The following is an 11275-nucleotide window of genomic DNA, read 5'->3' on the forward strand; positions in this document are numbered from 1 at the left end:
AAAATTGCATTCATCAGATTGCAGAAATTAAAAGCTAAACAGTATTCGGGTTGGTCACAAAATATTTAACAGAAGTTATATTTTAGCAGAAAAACAATCATAAACAATCATTTTAACACAGTCCAAAGTCTCCTTTATCAATGATTATCCATCAGAAACACAAAAAACATGATGCTTGATCGGAGGAATAATGTGTTAGAAACAAATTCAAATGATTTTTCTAATTTAAAATCCATTTGTGACTGTCTGAAAAATTTTAATAAATCGTTCAGAATGAAATACAATCAAAACCGATTCAGACTGCACTGAAGAGACTGACGTCATCTTGAGCTTTTTTTAACATGGATTGTGTATGCTTAGCCTGAAAACCAATCAAGTGACCCAGAGACTGAAGCCTGTGTTCATTAAAAATCATATTCAATTTTGTACAAAAAAATAAATAAATGGTATCATTAGTGGTAAAATGACAGGGGCTGAAGGCTTTTAGTACACTCGCAGAAAAAAAAGGTACAAAAGTTGTCACTGGGGCGGTACGTTTTCAAAAGGCACACTTTTGTACCTAAAGAGACCACCCATATCCACAAACAAAAGCGGCGAACATACAATCATAAACTTGCCACAAACACCTGCGGCGACCCTTCAGTCTGGGACTGGTCGAGGCTAATCACCTGCTCCTCCTCTTGACCGGCTGCACCCTCACACCGAATCACCTGGAAAGAGCCACAAAAACCGTCGACAAAAACAATCCACATTCAATCCAAAACCTTTAAAAAACAATTAAAAAAGAAAAAATTTACGAGTAAATTAAGTGAATACAGATTTTTTATTGGCTTTTGGCAGTTTTTGTTTTATAAATATTTTGGAGATAGTGTTTCACAACATTTCAGTAGTCGATACCAATACCAATATTTTATGATACTTTATACTGATTTTGTTTTCATAAAAATAATGTGCGAATGTAAACTTATTTAACTAATAATAATAATATCACCATTAATACTAATAATAACACTAATACTTTTAGTGTATATTATAATTATTTTTGTAGTGAAATATTATTTAATCATTAAAGTTGCAGTATGTAATATTGACTTATTGATGTTTTTGTATGTTTTGGTACAGTCAAAAAGTTGCACACAGCACCTTTAAGTAAAACAGATGGAATTCATGGAAAACGGTATGATCTTAATATTAAATATTTGGATGTACTATGCATATGTTCCACAAAAATATAAAAAATACTAAAGTATTAATCTTAAACCAAATAAATAAATAATACATAAATATTTAATTTTAAAATTACAAAAAATAAAATGGCAAAGTATTAAAAAAATTGACCTTTTTTGGCATTTGCTGTGGAAATTTCACTGATTTCACTTCCCACAGATAAATGCACAATTTTTAATATTTTAAAATATGAGAGATTTTTGATTTTGACATTGTGAAAGGTTTGGGGCGTCACCGTTTGAGCACTGGGGGCCTGCGTCTGTGCTTCCTCTTGCATGACCTGCAGATGATTGGACAGGAAGTGCTGCTGGAAGTCAGGCTCAGAGGGGCAGTGGAGAGAGCAGACCATACAGCTAAACACAGAGCAGATCTGACTCAACTGACCGCTGCACACGTGCTGCTGCAGCTCCAGCTCGCTCGTCAGAGTTCTGTCACAGTTCACACACTTCCACAAGCACACTTCTGAAAACACACACAAACACCATCAATACTAGAACACTGCAACTAACAGTAACAGTATCTAATTTACTAGGATCAGTGTTCACTCCTGTCCTTACCTGTGTGACTGGTTATCTGGTGTTTTAGCAGACTATTTCGGTTGCTGAATGTCTTGTCACACTTGTCACACTGCAGCAGCGATTTAATGGCTTTGTTGCCCTGGGCAGAGGCGCTCTCAGGGTGAGCCGTACGATTGTGGTACCACAGACCAGACAGCGTCTGAAACAGAAAAAGAGACAAAATCATTATTTTTAAAATATAGATTTAAAATAAATAAAATCAAAATATTTGAACTATATATATAAAAATCAAAAATATATATTTACATATTTTTGTATTAGATTATATAAAAGTATCAAGGTTTCCACAAATATATTAAGCATCTCTATTATTTTTAATATGGTTAGAAATGTTTCTTGAGCAGCAAATCAGCATATTTGAATAATTTCTGAAGGATCATGTGACACTGAAGACTGGAATAATGATGCTTAAAATGTAGCTATGCATAACAGGAATAAATTACAATCATTAAAATAGAAAACAATTATTTTAACTTATAATAATATTTCATAATATTACTGTTTTTACTGCATTTTGATCAAATAAATGTAGCCTCGGTGAAAAAAAAAAAAAACTACTCTAAAAATCTAATGTATATAAATGTTTTGCTTGAAAAGTTTGCCTGTGTGTGTTTATTTGTTGTCTCTTTGACAAATTGCTTTTGTTCCTCTTTTATAAGATACTCTGGATAAAAGTGTCTGCTAAATTCATAAACATAAATTGAAAATAAATGCCACTGGGTTCAATCATTTTGTATCTAATGCAACTATATTTATATATTTGAATGTGTCGTTTAAGTGTCAAACTACATTTTGGGGTCAAGGTACTTGCATGTTGTATGCACAAACATTGTCCTTTTAAGCAAATTCCACAAAAAGAGAGTTACACTGTTTTCTGTTGGAGAGAAATACTGTATCATTCAACAGATGCAGTGTGATGTTCTTACCTGATAGGCCTTTTTACACGTCTTGCAGCTGTAAACTTCTTTCACCTCTAAAATTTTCATCCGTCTCTAAAGATCATGCTTCTCCTCCAAATATCCTTCTCCACTTTAAGATCCACCGCACTTTCGGATGCACCTCCTGGATGTGCTGTCGGAGTTCGTCCAGAGAAGAGAAACTCACCCGGCATTTCTGGCAGTCATGTGCTTCTGTAATGTCTGGTGGGACAGATAACATGTCACTAGCTGAGTCTGTGTTATAAGAGAGTTGGATACATCATGTAACTCTTGTGGATGTGCTCACTATGAAAGTTCTGCAGGTGGACGGACAGCCCATTGGCTTGTTTGAAGCCTTTGCCACATTCCCTGCAGACATACGGTTTGTCTCCCGTGTGCGTGCGGACGTGGCGTGTCAGTTCAAAGGACTGCGCGAATGAGGCCGAGCAGTACTGACAGCAGTACATTTTACCTGCAAATGCAGATTTTTGGAATGTTGTTATGTTGGTTTTCACATCAAAGCATGATATAAAAATCCCAAAAACCATTTTAACCATCGCACCCTCAGCATGCTTCTTCTTGGTGTGATAGGAGAGCGCGGCGGCCACAGAAAAGCTCATGTCACAGTGTTTGCAGTGGAAAGGTTTTTCTCCCGTGTGTAGACGCATGTGGTTTTTCAGAGACGAGGTGGCAGCAAACTTCGCCCCGCACTCCTCGCACGCGTACGGCCTCTCCTCGAAATGTTCCGTGCGTTTATGATACAAAAGGCCTGGAAGATACAAGCACGGAATGCATAAAGCATTGCTGACGTAAGAACGATTGGTGTCTAAGGTCCATTTTATGTCCTAAAATAAACCAACAGAACTTTAAAAAAGTAAATAATTGGGATTTTTTAATTGTAATTTTGGACTTTTGCATATTTCATTTTACAGAGATAAAGGAGATGTAGTGTACTTTTCACATTTCAACACTTTATACTTTTATACTTTATATAATTTTAAGTAAAATTATAATACTTGATACCAAATTTTATACTTTTGCAAAAAGTAATATGCTAATGAAAACACTTGTTTATTTAATAAATAATAATAATAATAATACTAACAATGCTACTAATACTAATAATGCAACTATTAATAGTGTATATTATCATCTTCATATTCATTTAATAATCAATTACATAATATTGAGTGTTTTCAATAACATATTAGCTTAATGATAGTATGATTAATTTATTTTTATTAGTTTAATTATATCAGTAATTAAATATTAGTATTATTATTCATATTCCATTCATAATTGACAATTTAACAATATTTATATTATTATTTACCATAATAATAATTAGTGTTTTATTGTTATTATTATTGCATTTGTAATATAAATATAATAATATAAAACATTTAATTATATTTAACTTTAATAATCATTATTGTTGTTGTTACTAAAGTTAAATATTAATATAAATACTATTATACTACTAATTACAAATATTATTATTATTATTATTACATTCGTAATATGATAATATAAATAATTTTTATTATATTTAACTTGAACAATCGTTGTTGTTATTAAAGCTAAATATTAATATAAATATTATTATACTACTAATTATAAATTTGATTAAAATAATGGCTTCAAGTTCCCAATTAAGTAAACAAGTACTTTTGACATCGTAATGGAGAGAAGTACTAAATCATTATTTATAAGAGGAATGTGATGAAGACCCTGTTGCAGGCTGGCCTTGAATCTGCGTCACCTGTGTGAGCACCGAAGCTTAACATTTCCAGAGCGCATACATTAACAGCCAGTGTTTTAAAGTCTTGAATACCTGAAGAGTGTTTGAAAGTCTTGTCGCACATGTCACATGGTACTAGTTCTGTTTTCTTCTTCTTAGCCGGAGGGCCACCATGGACTTCCATGCAGTGCTGGTGAAGGCTCTTGAGCGTCGGAAACGCCTGTGAACACTCTGAGCAGCGCTGCTCCTTCCCCGGCGCGAGGGCACAGCCTTTCTTATGCTTTATCAGACGGCACTTAAAGTCAAACGTCTTATTACACCACTCGCAGCGGTAGGACACAGGAACAGCCTTTCTTCTGCCTTTTGTTTTGGAATCTTCTCCATCATCCTCCTCAGAGTCTGCGGTAGATCCATCCTGCTCAACCTCAGATCTTGCAGGACAGTCAGAATCCGACAGAGGCCCTGTTTTGAATATGGATAAAATGTAAAGGTGTATGATTTTCCATCAGATGCTTTCAAAAGTGATGCCAACCTATCATATCATATGAACAGAAATCTCTATGTAGTGAAAAGCCCTTCACCAGTGTGTCTGAGGTCTTTCAGCTGTGGGAAGTTCTGCTGGTTGGCAGACAGCAGCTGGCAAAGTGAACTGGCAAACTCTGAGTCACGACTCAAAACTCTCTCCACAGTCTGTTGAACTGACTCCAGCTCACCATCAGCTCTTCGACAGCTCTGGAGAAACTGGGACACACAAAAATAATGTTATATAATATGGTATTTTATTTTATATACTGTACTTATGCTCCTTTATCACAAAAACTAAATTCTGTAGGAAACACAACAGTGTGCAATTACTGTAGTTTATTATTCTGATTTATAGTATGTTGAAAATGGTAAAATAAAGGTGACAGAGTAGATTTACTTTTAAATATTCATCTGTGCATTTTAGACTAGCACACTAATGTCAAAATTATTGTTGTTTTTTTTTGAGAGAGAGAGAAATTAATACTTATATTCAACAAGGACACATTAAATTGATCAAAAGTGACAGTAGAGACAATTATATAATGTTACAAAAGTTTTCTATTTCATATAAATACAGTCACACAGAAATACACAAACATCACAAGAATCATGAAAAAAATGTGTCACCATTTCCACAAAAATATTAAAAACAGTTTTTCCTGAGCACACAGGAATACATTATATATATATAAAAAATTGTACTGATACCCAAACTTTAGAAAGTTTGTGTATGTGTGTGTACAAATTAAAGCATTTATATTTAATAAATATAATTAACATAATTTCCTTACTTACCTTACCTCAGAAACATGCTCTGTCCCATGATCCATTGCGTCCAAACCTTGTTCGAGCAGGGAAATGTCACTGATTGTTTCCAGAATGAGTGATTTGTGCTTGAAGAGCACATCTATGTATTTACCTAAAAAACCAAAACACCAAAAAATATACATCTCTAATCAAAATTCACACTCATCCATAATCTAGAATTACAGACTAACAGAGTAGTGATCAAAAGCAGTGTGTTGATTCAAAAGCTGTTTGACACTCACTGGTCTGCAGAAGCTTTTGAGCGTTTGGCTTCTCCTTGACCTCCTGCATGAGAAGCCGCAGCTCTGGACTGTGTGTCTCTGTCCACAGCAGAAGCCTCCAAACAGTCAGTGCCTGCAGTGAACCGTCCAATGCTGCAGATATCAGCCTTCCAACCAGCTCAGCGTCTCCTGTCTCTGCCAGCAGAGCTTCAATACACTGAATGGACACAAATATATATATTTAAAAGCTGCTTCCTTGCATCGAATTCACTGTAAAACTTCAAAAGGTACCTCTTTCTCATTTGCATTCATATCTAGACCCATTTTAAGGCTCTGTTTGATGAGCTGGAGGTCCAGATTCAGCTCTATGAGTCTGTTCTGATATATTCTCAACAAATCCATCCCACTGCTGTCTTCCGTTGGTTTATCTGACAAAGCAGCAGTCATCAGAAGTGTTAGCTAAAGGAATATACTGTATGATGAAACGGATGTTGCCAAGTTTTGCTGTTAATACCCCTTGCGTCTTTCAGGGCCTCCAGAAGCTGAAGCAGATCTGAGGAGCTTTCCTTCACCTCATGCAGCAGCATCAGAAAGGTTTCTTCACTTATGGTCATCTCTCGGAGTTTACATAACAACCTTTCCACCACCTCTCCAGAGGACGGAGCAGAACAGCACTGCAGCACTGCCTTAGGAAGAACAGACACATACACTAGTGTTTAAAAGTCTGGGGAAAGAAATTAATACTTTTTTTCATGCATTAAATTGATCAAAAGATTTCTATTTCAAATAAATGCTGTTCTTCTGAACTTTCTATTCATTAAAGAATCGTGAAAAAAAAAATCATGCATTATGTTTTCCACAAAAATATTAAAGGGGTCATCGGATGCTATATGCACTTTTACAAGTTGTGAACGCGGCTAAAGTAAACAGTCTCTCAGAGAGTGGTCGGAAGAGGGGGCGGGGTCAGCAGAGCTAATTAACATTTAAAGGAAAATGCTACAAAATGGCTTGCTCTGAAAAGAGCTGTTTTTGACAGGGTATATAAGGTGTTTTTCTACAATTCACATTGTAATAATATTTCACAACATTATTGTTTTTACTGTATTTTGTTTTATATAAATGCAACCTTGGTGAGCATAAGAGACTTTCAAAAACATTTAAGTAGCATAACTTGTTGTCAACATAATAATACGAGTAGAAATCAGCATTGTGATTTCTGAAGGATCGTGTGACACAGAAGACTGCAGTAATGATTTTGAAAATTCAGCTATGCATCACAGGTGAAATTTACATTTTAAAATATATTCAAATAGCCAACGGCTATTTCACATTGTAATAATATTTCACACAAACTGTTTTTACTGTATTTTGTTTTATATAAATGCAACCTTGGTGAGCATAAGAGACTTTCAAAAACATTTCAACAAACTTTTAAATGGTAGTGTGTATATATATCAAATTATGATCAAAGTGTACTGCTGTATTGTTCTATATAACAAACAGTAAGGGACATATATACCTCTTTTTCCACTTCATTTATACATCTGTTCACCGCATTGGTCAAAATCTCTGAGAGGTTGTTGACACTAGAAAGGTGATGAGATAGTTGTGATACATGGTCTAAAAGCCCACCAGACCACCGAACACCTGCTTCAGAATCTGTAAACAAAGAGGAAATGTTGTACCGTCACTCAAAGTCTAGCTGATGTTAGTCATTTTAGTATCCTTTTAATACCCTATGATTCAACACTTCGCTCTTTCACTGAACCCAAGACAGCTTACCTTTTGGCTCGGGGCGGCTCTCATTCCCCTGCTCCTCTGAAACGGATCCTGGATCAGGATTTAAACATTTTAGCTGTTCTAACAAAGTAAGGACTGTTTGAGCTGACAGAACTTTCTCAACTTTCACAAAGTTTAGCAGGCGCTGGTAAACCTCATCTGCATATCCACCTAATCTCAACAACACCAACATCACAAGAACAAGATCAACATCAAAATCCAAACCCAATCCTAACTTTATATCTATAACATTAACAAAATCAAAAGTCAACACAAAACCCAAAATTACAAATTTGCTGAAAATTTACTTACCCTCTGGCCTTCCAAGATGCATTTTCATCACTTGCTCAACAATGGATCCTCTGCAGTGAATGGGTGCCGTGAGATTGAGAGTCCAAACAGTTAATAAAAACATCACAATAATCCAGAAATAATCCACACGACTCCAATCCATCAATAAATGTCTTGTGAAGTGAAAAGTTTTGTTTTTAACGAACAAATCCATCAAGACATTTTTTAGCTTTTTGCTTCTGTCTAAAAAAAGTGTTGCTTATGGCTAAAATACAAGCTCTCTATCCATAATCTTGCTTTCTCCAGTGAAAAATGTTGAGATGTTGAGCAACATTTATAAGCAAAAACAGTCCAAACCCGTTCTTTACAAATATGTTGGTGGATTTTGATGTAAGATGACAACCGAGGATAGACTTTTTCACTGGAGGAAGCGTTCATACAGATTTTCAGTCCATACTTTTTGCTTCACAGGACATTAACTGATGCACTGGAGTGGTGTGGATTACTTGTGGATTATTGTGATGTTTTCATCAGCTGTCTGGACTCTCATTCTGACGGCACCCATTCACTGCAGAGGATCCATTGCTGAGCAAGTGATGTAATGCTTACATTTCACCAAATTTGTTCTGATGAAGAAACTGAGTAAATCTTCAGCAATTTTTCATTTTTGGGTGAACTATCCCTTTAAGAAGTGAATTATCAGTTACATATAAGACCTTTCTCTTTTTCACAATTACTTTACCTTGCGCTCTTCTGTACAGAATTCAATACATAAATAAACAAAACAAACAAACGACCATCCATTCAGCATTATTTTTATAACACCAATAATTATTTCGGGAGATCAACTCAACTGCACTGTCCTCTGAACACAGAAATAAACATAACTGATGAAAACCTCTGGGATAAAGTGATCTCAAACAGAAATGTCTACCATTAATCAGTCAAACTTTTACCTTCAAAACCATTCTTGTCCCTGTTAACCTGTTCCGATTCAGATGACTCCTTAACACAGTCACGTTTTACAACTTGAGGGTCCATCCGCTCGGTTTCCACAGAAGTCTGCTTCATGAGGACACTGAGAATGTTCTTACAACCAACGGCCACATCAAACATCTGCAAGCTGTCTGCAGCGGCGATGAGACGTGTGAAGTTGTGTTTACCGGGAGGCAGTTTACCAGTGTACACCATGTCCAGAAGAGAGGAAAACTCTTGGGAGGACAGTAGATCTGTGTCGATCGAGATGCTGTCAGAACCTTCCAGAATAGACTTAAATAACATACTGGAGGCCGCCAGCACTAGTTTGTGAGCCGGGTGCGTGGTCTCAGCCACCAGGATGGAGCAGTCGCAGAACTGCTTCTCTTTTCGTAAAGCATGCAGTTGCTGCATGAGCTGTCGGCTGTAGTTTGGGAGCTCCATCTTGTACCTTTAGAGAGGGACAAGAGAAAAATGCATCAAAATTAAGTGCGTTAATAAAATAAAAAATAATGTCAATGGGCAAAAAAATTATAATATTGTTTTACCTTTGAATAAAGTTTATTTTTCTCAACCCACTGACAGATATTTGTTCTTGTTTTAAGCATAAGCGTAATTAATTTTGATACATTTCAGTTAATATCGTAAATTATTTTGCTTCGCAAGTCTTGTACGTGTCATTCTCCTGCTCAATTAAATTTATCTTGATTTAAGAAAGTTTAGATATTTGTACTGGAAAGCAAGAGTTTATGCATACATAAAAAATAATAATAATAATAATAATAATAATTATAATTATATATACCCCAGTGACAGATAAACTCACTTAAATTAATTTAAATCTTTTTTGCTACTTCTTTCATCTTGGTTTAAGTATTTCTAGATATTCATAATGGAAAACAAGATAAAAATACGCATGAATATTCACACTATGCTCAGAGATGACCCCAAAACTATTTTGGAGTGAAATATTCATATACTGTTTCTAAATAAAAGTGCAACAGAAATCTATTCATCCACAGTGACTAGATGTTACATAACATCTCTGGTTATGTCATAACTGCTCTAAAAGCATATGATTATTATGACAAGTAGAATGAAAACCCAATACATCAGGTGTTATAATAACTGATAGGGAGACATTTTAGCCTGTTTATTCCAAGTATAATCATGAGGACAGTGCTTCATATAATATATAATAAATTAAAGGGCAATATAAAAAGGCAAATTAACTTTTACATTTTAATCTTCATGACTACAACTACAAAGACTTAACTACATAAGCTAAAAGATGCCGTAATCACGTGCAGTGAGTGACATTTCAGTTTTCAGCTAACCTGACATGCTCTCTGATGCTAATATAAAAAATAAAAGCAGCAAAACGTAGGAACAGCACAATCTTAGAGCAAAATTATTGTGCCTCACACAGCACACTACAGCTCCACACTTCCCTTTACCTTTAAATTCAAATCATCCGGCTCTTTATTTAAACTCCTTCGAAGGACAACATTCCGCCGCGCAATAAAGATTCGGCCCAAAATACTGCGTCCATGCGCATGCGCCTCAAGATTAGCGACCCCTGATGACATTGTGCGCATGCGAGTCAAGAGTTGCGTCCCTTTATATACGCATGCGTATAATGAACAGCTGGTTTTCGGGAAGCTTTGAAAGGATGATAGAAACACACAATACTCCTCCATAAACAGCAACCATGTAGTCACGTACACGCACTCAAAAAGATTTATGATTTTATGTATAAAAAGAACCACTAACGAACCACTTGGGACCCTGCAATTCAATGCTGTCATCAGGAAAAGTCTCAGGTCCTAAAATAAGATGGAAATATATGTACAGTATTATAAATTTGTTATGCAGCTGTCATAATTTGATTGTTTTCTTTATATATATATATATATATATATATATATATATATATATATATATATATATATATATATATATATATATATATATATCAGGAACATTTTAGCAAGTTTTCAATCTGTAGTTTTCTCCTTAAGGATATTTTCATCCTTTGGAAAGATACTGCAGTTGAACAGGGTAAAATAAACTATAAAATGTGATTTTTTTTTTTCTTAAGCCCCTGAATAAATAAATACTAGCCACTGTGTGTAAGTTGGGAACAGATTTTTTAATTTGTTAATTAAAACATCTTTCATAGCTGATTATTATGTAAAGTTTGGTATATGGGAG

The 11275-nt window shown here is 35.0% G+C and overlaps 1 protein-coding gene across 1 annotated transcript; it reads right to left on the reverse strand.

The window, feature by feature from the left end:
- Positions 1 to 605: 605 nt before the first annotated feature.
- LOC109097296 (zinc finger and BTB domain-containing protein 40-like) lies at positions 606 to 10857 on the reverse strand. Its single transcript, XM_042766971.1, has 18 exons — positions 10519 to 10857; positions 9043 to 9512; positions 8877 to 8951; positions 7799 to 7966; positions 7536 to 7675; positions 6531 to 6702; positions 6308 to 6444; positions 6038 to 6233; positions 5789 to 5907; positions 5045 to 5204; positions 4557 to 4925; positions 3285 to 3491; positions 3030 to 3194; positions 2836 to 2944; positions 2732 to 2759; positions 1785 to 1944; positions 1463 to 1689; positions 606 to 710 (listed from the first exon to the last, which is right to left on the reverse strand). Exons 2-18 carry the CDS (start codon positions 9503 to 9505, stop codon positions 606 to 608), a joined length of 3000 nt encoding a protein of 999 aa, XP_042622905.1. The 5' UTR covers positions 9506 to 9512; positions 10519 to 10857.
- Positions 10858 to 11275: the final 418 nt, after the last annotated feature.

The sequence above is a fragment of the Cyprinus carpio genome, chromosome A11 (genome assembly GCF_018340385.1).
Source record: "Cyprinus carpio isolate SPL01 chromosome A11, ASM1834038v1, whole genome shotgun sequence".
NCBI classification, from domain to species: Eukaryota; Metazoa; Chordata; class Actinopteri; order Cypriniformes; family Cyprinidae; genus Cyprinus; species Cyprinus carpio.

Bases quoted from the DNA above. Each gene is read 5' to 3' on its own strand.
- LOC109097296 (XM_042766971.1), bottom strand. From the start codon at position 9,505: ATGGAGCTCCCAAACTACAGCCGACAGCTCATGCAGCAACTGCATGCT. The intron at 6,703-7,535 runs GTATATATGTCC...GTTCTTCCTAAG, and splicing joins TAAATGAAGTGGAAAAAGAG to GCAGTGCTGCAGTGCTGTTC. The intron at 711-1,462 runs GTGACGCCCCAA...GGCTCTTTCCAG, and splicing joins AGGCCCCCAGTGCTCAAACG to GTGATTCGGTGTGAGGGTGC.